Consider the following 15,881-nt stretch of genomic DNA (forward strand, 5'->3'; position numbering starts at 1 on the left):
CTGTAGAATTTTAAGGACAAAGATTTGATTATTCCCTTTTGGAATAAATGAATTACTTTAAATAATTTCCGGATGAACTGTAAGTGTTTTATATCGATCGATTTCGAAAATGATTTATCTTTTTTATGACTTTGGAAAATAAGGAGCAAGATAAAAATATCTGAAATGTAAAAAATTTTATTTGCAATGTAACTTCCTCTGATTGGAATCCCTCAGCTACCAAGGCAGAAAGGAAATGTCAACACAAGCATGGTAGACAAACAACGCAAACTAAATATTAAAATCACATTGAACACTTAACAATAAGCTCTTAAAATGTAAGAACATGTAAGAAATGTTTCATAAAGTACAAGAAAAAAGTGCAAAGTGTGAAAATGTAAACATAGAGAAACCTGAGAATAACTATTTTCTGCAAGTTTAGTGCTGGGAAGTTACAGCTGTGCTTTAAAGGGTGAGCGAGGCTAAGGTAGTGTGGTATTAGCGGTCTTGGTTGGGGACGAGTGCCTTGCATCATTTACTGACCACATTGGTCTGACTCCGGTCCCTTTGAAAAAAAGTCCAAAAATGTCCCATACTGTCCTTGTGACTTTTCTTCTTTTATTCGCAGTGTCTTCATTGTGACTTTCTCTTCTCACTCCATGCAATTAATCAACCAAAACCTGATAGTTGATACTGTCACCTGATTGGCTGTTGGCGTGGCCCTCCCACTGATCAGTGATCACTTCCTACGTTGCTCGGTTACCAGAGAGCGAGTGCCTTTGTTTGTGCAACCTACCTTGCTTCCATACTTCCACTTCCTGCCCATGAAAGACAAAAAAATTATCAATCGCATTTTTTGTTTATCGATTACACGTCTATCTCAATATATATTGATGTAATTTTATCACCAAGGCCTGCTAAATAGTTGACTCCGGTTTATTTGGTCTCATCTAGTACCCAATACTTTTCTAGCATTGATATTTTGTTTCGTTATTTAGCCATTTTTATGCTAGCAAAAATTTTTTTTAAATGTATAGCTCGGTTGGTAGAGCGGCCGTGCCAGCAACTTGAGGTTTGCAAGTTCGATCCCTGCTTCCGCCATCCTAGTCACTGCCGTTGTGTCCTTGGGCAAGACACTTTACCCACCTGCTCCCAGTGCCACCCACACTGGTTTAAATGTGAAAATTAGATATTGGGTTTCACTATGTAAAGCGCTTTGAGTCACTAGAGAAAAAGCGCTATATAAATATAATTCACTTCACTAAAATGTGAAAAAATCTGCAGTAGAGTGAAGTTCATTCAATCAAGTACTTCCTCGCACTTGACACTAAATACTCCATTAAGATATTTAACTTTCTGTCAAAATGGAAAGATATTTATTACAAATGATGAAGACATATTTTACCCCACGTTGATAAGTCTTTATTGTTGCTCTGTCCACAGATCACACGTCGGTCGGAGGGCTGGGAGACAGTTTTTACGAGTACCTGCTGAAGGCCTGGCTCATGTCGGACAAGACGGACACGGAGGCCCGCAAGACGTACGACGACGCCATCGAGGTGCGCTACACATGGTGTTTGTGATCGTTTGCTCACTTTATTAAGTCACGTGAGACAGGAAGTGAGAGCGAAAGCTGCAAGAGTGATGAGGATAGTAGGCAAACATACTGGACCCACGGCCAAGATTGCGGTGGCAAAGGCAAAAAAAGAGGACTTGGACGAAAGGAGAAAAGCAGGTGTGCAGGAAGTACAGTGGAACCTCCATTTACAAACTTAATTGGTTCAAAAACAGGGTTCATACATAGAAAAGTCTGTATATCGTAGCACAAGTATTTACACTATAGTTACATGATGTAGTTTCTCAAAGTAGTTACACAATGTAGTTACACAAAGATGTTCTAGGAAGTAGCTACGCGATGAAGTTACTCAAAGTAGTTACACGATGTAGTTACACAAAGTAGTTCTAGTAAGTCGTTACGCGATGAAGTTACTCAAAGTAGTTACACAATGCAGTCATATGAGGTAGTCACACGATGTAGTAACACAAAGTAGTTCTAGGAAGTAGTTACGCGATGAAGTTTCACAAAATAGTTATAGGATATAGGTACACGAAGTAGTTACACAAAGTAGCTACAGGATATAGTTACACAAAGTAGTAACACAATGTATTTGCTGGATGTAGTTACATGATGGAGTTACACAAAGTAATTACACTATGTAGTTACATATTGTAACAACAGGAAGTAGCTGTAGGATGTAGTTACACAAAGTAGTTACAGGATGTTGTTACACAAAGTAGTGTACGGGACGGCGTGGCGCAGTGGTAGAGTGGCCGTGCGCAACCCGAGGGGCCCTGGTTCAAATCCCACCTAGTACCAACCTCGTCATGTCCGTTGTGTCCTGAGCAAGACACTTCACCCTTGCTCCTGATGGGTGCTGGTTGGCGCCTTGCTGGCAGCTCCCTCCATCAGTGTGTGAATGTGTGTGTGAATGGGTAAATGTGGAAGTAGTGTCAAAGCGCTTTGAGTACCTTGAAGGTAGAAAGGCGCTATACAAGTACAACCCATTTACCATTAGTTACATGGTGTAGTTACACAAAGTAGTTACAGGGTGTAGTTACGCGATGAAGTAACTCAAAGTTTTTACACAATGCTGTCATACGAGGTAGTCACACGATGTAGTAACACAAAGTAGTCCTAGGAAGTAGTTACGCGATAAAGTTTACCAAAATAGGTATAGGGTGTAGGTACACGAAGTAGTTACACAAAGTAGTTACATGATGTAGTTACACAAAGTAGTAACCCAATGTATTTGCTGGATGTAGTTACACAAAATAGTTACACAAAGTAGTTTCAAGATGGAGTTACACAAAGTAATTGCACTATGTAACTACTGTAGGATGTAGTTACAAAAAGTACCTACAGGATGTAGTTACACAAAGTAGCAGCAGAAAGTTGCTACAGGATGTAGTTACACAAAGTAGTTACAGGATGTAGTTACACAAAGTAGTTACAAGATGTAGTTACACAAAGTAGTTAAAGGATGTAGTTATACAAAGTAGTTACACAAAGTAGTTAAAGGATGTAGTTACAGGATGTAGTTACACAAGTAGTTAAATGATGTAGTTACAGGATGTAATTGAAGTCTTGAAAATGCAACAAACGACTTGACGACCCCACAGGCCATCGAGCGGCACCTGATACGCAAGTCCAATGGCGGCCTGACGTTCATCGGCGAGTGGAAGAACGGCCACCTGGAGAGGAAGATGGGACATCTGGCGTGCTTCGCCGGCGGCATGTTCGCTCTGGGCGCAGATGGCTCGCCCGATGACAAGGCGGGGCACTGGCTGCAGCTGGGCGCCGAGATCGCCCACACCTGCCACGAGTCCTACGACAGGACAGGTGTGCCAGAACTTGCTTTGGGGCAAATGTATTGGGACACACAATCCGACTAATTGCATCATCACAACTCATCACTAAAGGGGAACACTATCACAATTTCAGAAGGGTTAAAACCGATAAAAATCAGTTCCCAGTGGCTTATTTAATTTTTCGAAGTTTTTTTCAAAATTTTGCCCATCCCGGAATATCCCTAAAAAAAGCTTAAAGTGCCTGATTTTCGCCATCTGTGAAGCCACCGTCCATTTTCCTGTGACGTTATCCAGTGATGCCAATACGGATAGCACAGCAAGATATAGCAACATTAGCTCGGATTCTGACTCGGATTTCAGCGGCTTAAGCGATTCAACAGATTACGCATGTATTGAAACGGATGGTTGGAGTATGGAGGCAGATATCGAAAAGGAAATTGAAGAAGAAACTGAAGCTATTGAGCGAATAGCTATTGACGCTATTCGACCATGTCTGCCTTAGCATCGCCGGTAAAATGTGCAGACCAACGATCGGAAGTTTCGCATCTTGTGACACTGGATCAATTTAAATCCGTCGATTGGTAGGTGTTTGGCATTAAATGTGAGTGGAGGGAAACGCTGGATGAAAATATAGTTTCAAATGTACATACGGCTAGCCTAAATAGCATGTAAGCATCGATTAGCTGGCAGTCATGCCGCGACCAAATATGTCTGATTAGCACATAAGTCAATAACATCAACAAAACTCACCTTTGTGATTTCGTTGACTTTATCGTTGGAAATGCATCTGCAGGTTATCCATACATCATGTCTGCCTTAGCACCGCCGGTAAAATGTGCAGACACTCCAGCACATTCATTGGGGGTCTGGCGGCAGATATCTTTGACTTTATCGTTGGAAATGCATCTGCTTTGAGTGTCGCAGGATATCCACACAATCTTGCCATCTCTGTAGTAGCATAGCTTTCGTCGGTAAAGTGTGCGGAACAAACGTATGACCATTTCGTCGGCTTTCCCCACACCCTCGTATTTTGAACAAATTTCATCCAATTTCTTGCCACTTTTGCATCTTTGGGCCAGTGGTGCAACTTGAATCCCTCCCTGTTAGTGTTGGTACACCCTCCGACAACACACAGACGAGGCATGATGTCTCCAAGGTTCCAGAAATTAGTCGAAAAAACGGAAAATAACAGAGCTGAGAGCCGGTGTTTGTAATGTGTTTGAGAAAATGGTGGCTTTATTACCTATGTGACGTCACGTTCTGAGGTCATCGCTCCGAGAGCGATAAATAGAAAGGCGTTTAATTCGCCAAAATTCACCCATTTAAAGTTCGGAAATCGTTTAAAAAAAAAAAAGATCTTTTTCCTGCAACATCAAGGTATATATTGACGCTTACATAGGTCTGATGATAATGTTCCCCTCTAACGGTTATTTCTTGTGTCATAACTGCAACTCCCTCGTGGAGCCAAAATGTCACCAAGACATGTCAGACAGCCAAAGTTGACGGTGAAATGCTGAATTTTGACGTTGTCGACGACCGTCTCCCCTTCCAGTGGTGAAGTTGGGTCCCGAGGCATTCAAGTTTGACAGCGGCCTGGAGGCAGTGGCGGTGCGTCAGAACGAGAAGTACTACATCCTGCGGCCGGAGGTGATCGAGACCTACTGGTACATGTGGAGGTTCACCCATGACCCCAAATACCGCCAGTGGGGGTGGGAAGCGGCACAGGTACGCCTCGTACGTACTCCAAAAACGCGTGTGGTCTCGTCCCAGCGCCACAACTCTTCTCTCCGTTACCCCTGCAGGCCATAGATAAGTACTGCAGGGTGAGTGGCGGCTTCTCTGGGATGAAGGACGTCTACTCCTCCAACCCGACCTACGACGACGTGCAGCAGAGCTTCTTCCTGGCTGAGACGCTCAAGTAAGGGAACGGGATTGTAGATAAAAACTATTGTGTTTTACGGACAGTAAAGCGCACCGATATATAAACCGCACCCACTAAATTGTAGAGAAAAAAAAGTCCATATATTAGCTGCACCGGACTATAAGCCAAATTACTTATTTACACATAAATATTATGTCAATGTTTATTTACATACCTTAATTGTTTACAAAAATTGTCTAACACGGCAGTAAAACGGCTGATCAAACAAGACTTTTGTTCACAACGTCTGTTGTGGACCCACTAGCTGTGGAAGCTAGCCCTCCAATCAACTAAAGAGACTCAATAACTGCACGGTGACGTTATTTGTGAATTTACTGAGGAATTTATGAAACTGAAAAAGTACAAAAATAATGCTGTTGTAAGTTAATAATACTAACACAGACAGTGAAGTGATGCTCAAAAAATCCATAAGAGTAGAAACGTTATGGACGGCTAGAAGTTACAACAGCACTTCTACTACCGGTTGAAAAAACTAAATGGAAGGACACTGCAGCACTTGCTGTGAGTGAACTCATCCAAAAGATGGTGCCATAGCACAAACAATAACACACCTTTTCAACGCTTGTTTGTTTTTTCCAGAAAAAATGTTTGCAATTTTGCCGTCAGCGAAGGAAAATCCATAAAATAGCCGCACCATCTTATAAGCCGCAGGAGTTAAAGTGTAGGAAAAAAGTAGCAGCTTATAGTTTGGAATTTACGTTACTTAAAAAAAATATTTTTTACAAGTGCTTTACTTCCATAGGCTGTCAAGAGATGCAACAGTTGGCGCTATAACCTCTACCTTAAGGCCGCTTTAACATTTGTCAGCATTAAGAAGAAGCCATTTCCAGAAAAAGCACGCAATAAAACAAATGTAAACAAGCATTTAAATTAACTTTTAATTTACATAAATTAGCTCTTGAGTTAGAAAATAACGTACATTATGTAACGAATAAGTCTAACAGTAATTTTCTAATCTGAGGGGTAAGAACATTGGTTTTCTTCTGTTTTTTCACAGTTTCACAGTAAAATTCTTTGTTTTCAACCATAGTTTTACTTTTTTAATACAAAAACTACAAGTGTTTTTTTTTTTCCATTTTCTGTTTGTTTTTATTTTTTATTTTATTGCTCTTATAATAATATTTCATTTATACTGTCTGTTTTTTGGTTTTACGATCTGCATGCCAAAATTTAAGTTTAGAAATGTATTTTTTTATATACTTTTTTCAACTGAAGAACAAAACAAAAGATTTAACATTGGTACTTATTTTTCATTGTAGTTAATTATTTAATTGTTTATTTAGGATCCCCATCAGCGACAGGCTAGTCTTCCTGGGGTCCTCATTAAAATTTTATTTCCAATACCATACTCAAGATACAATCATAATACAATAACAATATATACATTATCCTAATGCAATACCTGTATAGATACACAACAATAACTTATACAGGTAGAACCAAGGCAAAGGCAAAAACAGTGAATGAGTCTTTTAAATCCTACCTTACTTGGGTATTTATAATATGCAAAAGAAGAGTATTTCACAAAGTAATAGCCCTATACAGTACAGTGACTTTCATGGTGTTGGTTCTTGAGCTTGGCAATGCGAGTAGGCCTTGAAATTAGGTTCTGGTGTCGTACCTATGAATGTCAGAACTATAACCAATGTGACTAGCAATATCTATAGGACAATGGGTAAAAATACAAAATTTTATGAATAAAAATAGGTTTCTTGAAAACCTGTTAACTTTCGCCCATTTAATGCTCTCGTGCATATGATCAACAGTAACTATAACTACAAACAAGAGCAAGTCGAGCTGCTCTGTTTTGGATAATTTGTCATTTTTGTAATTCAAACTAAGGTGCAGAGGACCAAATTACACTGCAATAGTCAAGATGACACAGCACCAGAGTTTGGACTACCTGTCTGCATAGGACAGGTGGTAGATAAGTAGTACACTTCCTGACGGTAGCAATACTTTTGCCCATTTTTGTAACAACTTGATTAATGTGATCAGACCAGGAGAAAGTGTTATCAAGAGTTAAGCCCCAAACTTGTACCTTGCCAACCTGATTGATCGTTTGCCCAGCAATCTGTACGTTTAATAAAGGGTTTGTAGCTACACCGTGTTTAGAACCAAAGACTATACTGGTGGTTTTAGTCATATTTAAAACCAGTCTATTGCTATTCACCCATTCAAACACTGCATTCAAGTGCTTGGAAAGGACAGAATTGAGTTCACTTATGGTAGAAGCAGAATGATATAATGTATAATCATCAGCATACAATACCAATTTGGATTTTTCAGTCACTAGAGGGAGATTGTTTGTAAAAATGGAAAATACAAGTGGTGCAAGGCAGCTGTAGTTAATTCAGCGGTCCCCATCTTATCAAGCATGGGATGATAGGTGCCTTCATGTAAAATGTGTGATATTATGTGCAATACAGGCAGTCCTGCAGCGAGTTTACATGTGTGTGATATCATGTGCAATACAGGCAGTCCTGCAGCGTGTTTACATGTGTGTGATATCATGTGCAATACAGGCAGTTCTGCAGTGTGTTTACTTGTGTGTGATATCATGTTCGATACGAGCAGTCTTGTAGAGTGTTTGCTTGTGTGTTATACCATATGCGATACAGGCAGTCCTGCAGCGTGTTTTCTTGTGTGTGATATGTGAAATACAAGTGGTCCTGCAGAGTGTTTGCTTGTGTATGATATCATGTGCGATACAAGCGGTCCTGCAGAGTGTTTACTTGTATGTGATATCATGTGCGATACAAGCGGTCCTGTAGAATGTTTCCTTGTGTGTGATACCATGTGCGTTACAGGCAGTCCTGCAGCATGTTTGCTTTTGTGTGACATCATGTGCAATACAAGCGGTCCTGCAGAGTGTTTGCTTTTGTGTGATATCGTGTGCGACACAGGCAGTCATGCAACGTGTTTGCTTGTGTGTGATATAATTTGTGATAGAAGCAGTCCTGTTAAATGTTTACTTCTGTGTGATATCATGTTTGATACAGGCAGTCCTGCAGCGTGTTTACTTGTGCGTGTTATCGTGTGCGATTAAACCCTATATCACACACAAGTAAACACTCTGCAGGACTGCTTGTGTCGCATATGATGATATCACTCTCAAGCAACACTCTGCAGGACTGCTTGTGTTGTACATGATATAACACACAAACAGGCTGCAAGACTGATTGTATTGCATATGATATTACCCACAAGTAAACATGCTGCAGGGCTGCCTGTATCAAACATGATATCACACATGTGCAACACAAGCAGTCCTGCAGCGTATTTACTTGTGTGTGATATCATGTGCGATACAATCAGTCTTGCAGCCTGTTTACTTGCGTGTGATATCATCTGCAACACAAGCAGTCCTGCAGAGCATTTACATGTGTGTGTGATATAGGCAATCCTGCAGCCTGTTTAGTTGTGTGTGATATCATGTGCAACACAAGCAGTCCTGCTGGGTGGTTATTTGTGTGTGATATCATATGCGATACAGGCAGTCCTGCAGCCTGTTTACTTGTGTGTGATATCATCTGCAACACAAGCAGTCCTGCAGAGCATTTACATGTGTGTGTGATATAGGCAATCCTGCAGCCTGTTTAGTTGTGTGTGATATCATGTGCAACACAAGCAGTCCTGCTGGGTGGTTATTTGTGTGTGATATCATATGCGATACAGGCAGTCCTGCAGCCTGTTTACTTGTGTGTGCTATAATGTGCGATACAAGCAGTCTTGCAGCGTGTTTACTTTTGTGTGACATCATGTGCGACACAAGCAGTCCTGCAGCCTGTTTACTTATGTGTGATATCATGTGCGATAGAATCAATCTTGCAGCCTGTTTACTTGTGTGTGATATCATGTGCGATAGACTCAATCTTGCAGCCTGTTTACTTTGTGTTATATCATGTGCAACACAAGCAGTCCTGCCAAGTGTTTACTTGTGTGTGATATCATGTGCGATATAAGCAGTCCTGCAGCCTGTTTAGTTGTGTGTGATATCATGTGCAACACAAGCAGTCCTGCAGCGTGTTTACTTGTACAATGCTGGACAGCTAGTTAACATCTAAATGTTCTCCAAAAATCGCACAATTTTACAAAAAGTCATATACAAAAGGTAAACATGCTTGGCTACAGACTGCAGGAGCTATCAGCTACACAACAGCTAAGCACCCAATAGCACACATGCGAAACATACGTAATAATCATTGAGCAATAAAACAGCATATTTGTCGAATTTAACAAGTATTCAATAATTATAATTATAAATACATAATCTCCAAGGCAGTATTAGAAAGTATCCAGTAACAAACATGTCCGCATCATTCCACTTGCTGAGTTATGAGCCTAACGTCATGAATTATTGTGGCCCTAAAACAGGGGTAGGGAACCTATGGCTCTAGAGCCGGATGTGGCTCTTTTGATGACTGCAGCTGGCTCTCAGATAAATCTTAGCTGACATTCCTTAACACGAAAAGTAATTAAAAATTCCTCTGGTAATCACAGTGTCAAAATTAACATTCAATATATAAAACATTCTCATGCATTTTAATCCATCTGTCCGGTTTCTACCGCACCTGTTCAAGAAGTCGCATTATTGGTTAGAAGTATTTTATTTATTGTTGGTTAGCTTCAGAATAATGTTATTAAAAAGAATAAGAGACTTATTATACTCTAAAAATGTTGGTTTTACTTAAAAATGTACGCATACAGTTGTATTCAGTCAAAAAAAAATATTATATAGCTCTCACGGAAATACTTTAAAATATTTGGCTTGTATGGCTCTCTCAGCAAAAAAAGGTTCCCGACCCCTGCCCTAAAACAACTTACCACTTCAACTAAAAGACAGCATAAATCCAATCCAGACGGTAAAAAATAAATAGGTGAGTGTTTTTTTTTTTTTACAGCTACCATTGTTTTTGTTTGACTCATTTCACTTAAGACATACATAATAAAAGTATGTATGATACCTGCAGATATCGGTATGGACCAAAACTCGAGGCTCTGATATCAGCATTGTACTGGAAGTAAAAATGTATCAGGACACCCTTAGTAGTTTTACAATCCGCATACTAAAACTGGAATTAAATTTAAAAAAAATAATAAACTAGTGTTATACTTTATTTTACTTGTTTGTGATTATTTTCATTAATATTTGTAAAAAAAAAATAAACTTAACCTAATCAAAAAGTAGATAATAGCCTCATGGCTGTGGCGTCAGTGATTGGCGGGGTACGTGCCGCCTCTCGTTTGTGATAGGCTCCTGCTGCTCATTGTTTCCATCCCATCTGTGGGTACTTTTGTAAGCATGTGAAAATGTTCTTTTTAAGAAAAAGACATTTCAATCATTGATGGGTTCATGAAGTGTGTCCTGCCATGTCAGCAGTCTGTCTCTGGCTCCCTCTGCTGGTAGATCTGAACACTGCAGTCCTCTTGTCTGCAGGTACCTCTACCTGCTCTTCTCCAACGACGACCTGATGTCTTTCGAAAGCTGGGTCTTCAACACGGAGGCTCACCCGCTTCCCGTCCTGCACCTGGGCAACATCACCTTGCAGGGCAGCGAGCCGGCCCAGCAGTAAATGCGCTCCCCTCCCCCATCCCGCCACACAACACTGGACCATCAGGTGTGCTGGGACGTGGACCACTGAGGAGCAGAGGACAACCTGGGAACTTCTTGTCCTTTCTTCTTTTCATTTTCAGCTGACTATTTGACATTTGAGCAAACTCTTTGTCTACTGTCTTGTACATGAGGACCGCACCCCCCAACCTCCAGTCACATGATCTGCCACAGACTTGGGGGAGGGGCCTGAGCTGCTGCCATCATCCTTTTCTCGAGAGACGTGGATTATTCCAAGTGGACCACTTCTCAAAACAAGTCTGCCGTGTGACTCGCTACATCATACCTCCCCCCCAAAAAAAGCTTTCTGACGCCAACTTTTAGCTTTGTTCCTGTTAGCTTTGGATCTTTGCGTACGATCATCGCAATCATCGGACGTTTAAAGTTCTCGTCTTATCACGAGCCTTCTGAAATGAAGTAAATCTAACGAGACGCAACTTCTTGCTTCACTTCTCGTGTCGCGACAGCTAGCGCTTAATTTCTGTTGATATCATCATTGTTTACGTCCCACCAAAGCATCCTTGTTTTTCCGCTAGTTAGTACACGTTATCCAGGAGTACTCAGCCAGCAGGTGGATTTTTTTTTTTTTTTTTTACAACGCAACTTGTCAGAAAAAGACAAAATGTTGCCGCAAAAGCTGACAAATCTGCCACATCGTCATGTTCACGACTTTCGAAAGAAAAAAAGTGTTTGAAGGAGATGAAGGAAAACGAGCTACATGTAAATAACATCATTAGGGGGAAAAAACTACTTTGTGTTTAGCTGATGAATTTGGTTTTTGGTACCAGAAAGTCAAAAGATTGTCCTCAACAAACATATTCTACTTTTTATCGCAAGAAGAAAACATAATTATTCGACTTGGTATAACGCAATTATCCGTGGGAAACCTCCATTTTTGTAAGTCGAAGATCGTCATCAAGGATAATAATCAAGTAGTTTGCAACTTTTTATCGCAAGAAGAAAGCATACTTATTCTTTTTTTTTTCTGTGATTGGTTGTACGGAACCTTCATTTAGCTCATTGATCAGACAAAAGTCGGATGAATACATTACTTTTTGGCTCCGGAATTTGTCTGACGCGAATATTTGACTTTCGGCCAAATTACTCTAAACTATCACACTTCCAAGACGAAGATTGTCGTCAACAATAAGTAGTTTTCAACTTTCATTTTTTTTTTTTCAACCCAATTGGCTTTGGGAAACTTTCGCCGAGCTAAATGATCGGACAAAATTGTTACTTTTTCACTTAGGAAATTCGTCCGGTGCAAATGTTCGACTTTCAGCCGAATTGAAATAAAACTATCAATCTTCTAAGTCAAAGAGCGTCATCAACAAAATTAATCAAAAAGCTAGCAACTTTTTTTCGCAAAAAGAAAACGTACCTTTCCGATTTTTTTTTGTATCCAATTTTTTGTAACGCGATTGGCTGTGGTAAACAATAATTTAGCTCATTGATCGTACAAAAGTTGAATGAGTACGTTACTTTTTCTTTTGAGAATTTGTCCGTTGCGAGTATTTCACTTTCTGCCAAATTGCACTAAACTATCACACTTTCAAGTTGAACATCGTCATCAACAATAATAGTCAAGTAATTTGCAACTTTTTATCGTAAGAAGAAAACGTACCTATACAACTTTTTGTTGTTTTTTTATGCGATTGGATGTGGTAAACCTCCGTTGAGCTAAATGATTGGACACAATCGTTACTTTATCACTGAAGAATTAGTTTGGTGCACATTTTTGACTTTATGCCAAATTGCACTAAGCTATCACACTCCTCAGTCAAAGATCGTCCTCAACGATAGTAGTCAAATAGTTTGCGCCATATTTTCCTCCCCCAAAAAAACGTACCTATTGAATTTTTTTGTAACGCGATAGGATGTAGTAAACCTTCATTTAGCTAATTTATTGGACAAAAGTTGAAGGAGTACGTTACTTTTGATTGACGGGAATATTTGACTGACTGCCAATTTGCACTAAACTGTCACACTTCTAAGTTAAAGATCCTCAACAATAATAATCAAGTAGTTAGTAATTTTTTAACGTTAAAACAAAATGTTCCTATGTAACTGTTTTTTCCGCACAATTGGCAGTAGGAAATCTTTGTTTAGCTCATTGATCGGACGCCATACGTTACTTTTTCACTGAGAAGTTCATCCGGGGCAAATTTTTGACTTTCTACCATATTGCACAAAACTATCACACTTTTAAGTCAAAGGTCTTCATCAACGATAATAATTAAGTAGTTCGCACCATTATTTTTTGAAAAAAGAAAACATGCATGTTAAATTTTTTGTAACGCAATTGGCTGTGGTAAACCTTAATTTAGCTCATTGATCGGATAATGATCCGTCCAGCGCAAGTATATCACTGACTACCAAAGTGTACTAAACTATCACACTTCTTAGTCGAAGATCGACAACGACAATAATCAACTAGTTTGCAACTTTTTATCACAAGAATAGAACATACCTATACAACTTTTTTACGTGATTGGATGTGGTAAACCTTCATTTAGCCAATAGTCGTTGCTACGCTGTTCTACAACACAACGTCAGAGCTACGAAGTAATGTGATGAAAAACGGTAACATAGATGCTAAACTAACTTCATGTTGTATATCATTTCATTGCAAGAAAAAAGTGCCTATTCAATTTTTTTTTCTTTTTTACAGAATTGGCTGTAGAAAACCTTAATTTAGCTTATTGATCGGGCATAAGTCGGATGAGTATGTTACTTTTTCACTTAGGAATTTGTCCGGGGCAAATATTCGACTTTCTACCAAATTGCACTCAACTATCACATTTCTAAGTCGAAGATCATCAACGATATTAATCAAGTAGTTTGCAACTTTTTGTCGCAAGAAGAAAACATATCTTAAAAAAAAATTTGGACAATTGTCAGTAAGAAAACTGCAGTTAACTCTTTGATTGGACAAAAACGTTGCATTATCGCTTAGGAATTTGTTTGGTGCGATTTTTTGACTTTCTGCCAAATTACCACTAAGTCGAAGATCGTCATCAACGATAGTAATCAAATAGTTAGCAAAAAATGTTCTCAAGAAAAAAAAACGTACCTATTCAAATTTTTGTAATGCGATTGGATGCGGTAAACCTTTATTTAGCTGATTTATCGGGAAAAAAGTTGAATAAGTACGTTACTTTTTTGCTTAGGAATTAGTCCGGCGCGAATATTTGACTGACTGCCAAAATGTACTTAAATATCACACGTCTTATTTGGTAAGCAAGTTTTATCGTGACGTTACGTCACTACGTCAGAGCTAAGAAGCAACGGGAGATTGAAAACTTACTTAGCTAACTTCATGTCGTACGCGGTTGTGTCATGTGACACTTGTGTAAATAATGGCGATACCTGCTTTTGGCGGGACTGGGATCAGCTTGCGTGGTTGATGGCTTCTGTTGTGAAATGATCGTTGCTGTTACGATGTGAGGCAAAGTTAAGTTTACGTGCAGAATTCAGTGTGAAAGTTGGAAAAAACCTCCGTTGTTTTTTTTCTTTGACGTTTCCTGCGTCCTTCTCTTCCTCCGTCATCCCCCAGCGAGCCAGGAGCCACATGGACTGTTTGTATTTTTACTCGACTACAAAGGAAAGTATTGTAAATATGTTTGAAAAGTCCTACACAAATTCAATAAAGACGTTGCTACGAGCGAGGAGGAACGTTCAGATGTTTTTGCATTTTATTTTGAAAGGGAAAGATCAGACTTTTCTCCATTTTGCTTTTTTCACAGAAGCCAGCGAGACGAGATGACGCTGCAGTAGAAGTCAGTACTACACATAAAAGAAGTGAGTATTACACGTAAAAGAAGTGAGTACTACACGTTAAATAGGGAGTACTACATGTTAAATATGAGTACTTCACGTAAAAGAAATGAGTACTACACGTTAAATAGGTGAGTACTACATGTTAAATATGTGAGTACTTCACGTAAAAGAAGTGAGTGCTATACGTAAAATAGGTGAGTACTACACGTAAAATAAGTGAGTACTACACGTAAAATAAGTGAGTACTACACGTAAAATAGGAGAGTACCACATGAAAGCAGGTGAGTACTACACATAAAAGAAGTGAGTTCTACATGTAAAAAAGCTGAGTACTAGACGTAAAAGCAGTGAGTACTAGACGTAAAAGCAGTGAGTAGCACACTTAAAAGAAGTGAGTACTCAACGTAAAATAAATGAGTACTACACGTAAAAGAAGTGAGTTCTAAATGTAACAGAAGTGAGTACTACATGTAAAGGAAGTGAGTACTACACATAGAAAGTGAGTACTAGTTGTAAAAGAAGTAAGTACTAAACGTAAAAGAAATAAGTACGACACGTTAAAGAAGTGAGTAGCACACGTAAAAGAAGTGAGTAGCACAAGTAAAAGAAGTGTGTACTAGATGTAAAATATGTGAATACTACATGTAAAAGAAGTGAGAACTAGACGTAAAATACAGTAGGTGAATACTACACATAAAAGAAGTGAGTTAGACGTGTAAAATCAGGGAGTAGCACACGTAAAATAAGTGAGATCTAGACGTAAAATATGTGAATACTACACGTAAAAGAAGTGAGATCTAGACGTAAAATACAGTAGGTGAATACTACACAAAAGAAGTGCATAAGACGTGTAAAATCAATGAGTAGCACACGTAAAATAAGTCAGTAGCGCACGTAAAATAAGTGAGTACTAAACGTAAAATAGGTGAATACTACACGTAAAAGGAGTACTAGATGTAAAATAGGTGAATACTACACATAAAAGAAGTGAGTAGCACACGTAAAATAGGTGAATACTACGCGTAAAAGAAAGGAGTATTACATGTAAAAGAAGTGAGTACTAGATGTAAAATAGGTGATTACTGCACAAAAAAGAAATGTACTAGGCGTAAAATACGTGAGTGCTGCACGTAAAATAGGTGAGTACTAGGCGTAAAATAGGTGAGTGCTGCACGTAAAAAAAGTGAGTACTAGACG

General features: G+C 39.2%; 1 protein-coding gene across 2 annotated transcripts in view; it reads left to right on the forward strand.

Annotated features, from left to right (window-relative positions):
• man1a2 (mannosidase, alpha, class 1A, member 2) overlaps positions 1-14,585 on the forward strand; it is a 172,785-nt gene extending 158,200 nt beyond the window's left edge. For both annotated transcript variants that reach the window (XM_061879537.1, XM_061879538.1), the window contains 5 exons: positions 1,423-1,538; positions 3,160-3,379; positions 4,901-5,073; positions 5,151-5,266; positions 10,731-14,585. In XM_061879537.1, coding sequence (XP_061735521.1) covers positions 1,423-1,538; positions 3,160-3,379; positions 4,901-5,073; positions 5,151-5,266; positions 10,731-10,866 — 761 coding nt within the window. In that variant the 3' untranslated portion in view covers positions 10,867-14,585. The remainder of the gene's footprint in view (positions 1-1,422; positions 1,539-3,159; positions 3,380-4,900; positions 5,074-5,150; positions 5,267-10,730) is intronic.
• The last annotated feature ends 1,296 nt before the right edge of the window (positions 14,586-15,881 follow it).

This window comes from Nerophis ophidion, linkage group LG19 (genome assembly GCF_033978795.1).
Source record: "Nerophis ophidion isolate RoL-2023_Sa linkage group LG19, RoL_Noph_v1.0, whole genome shotgun sequence".
Lineage (NCBI taxonomy): Eukaryota > Metazoa > Chordata > Actinopteri > Syngnathiformes > Syngnathidae > Nerophis > Nerophis ophidion.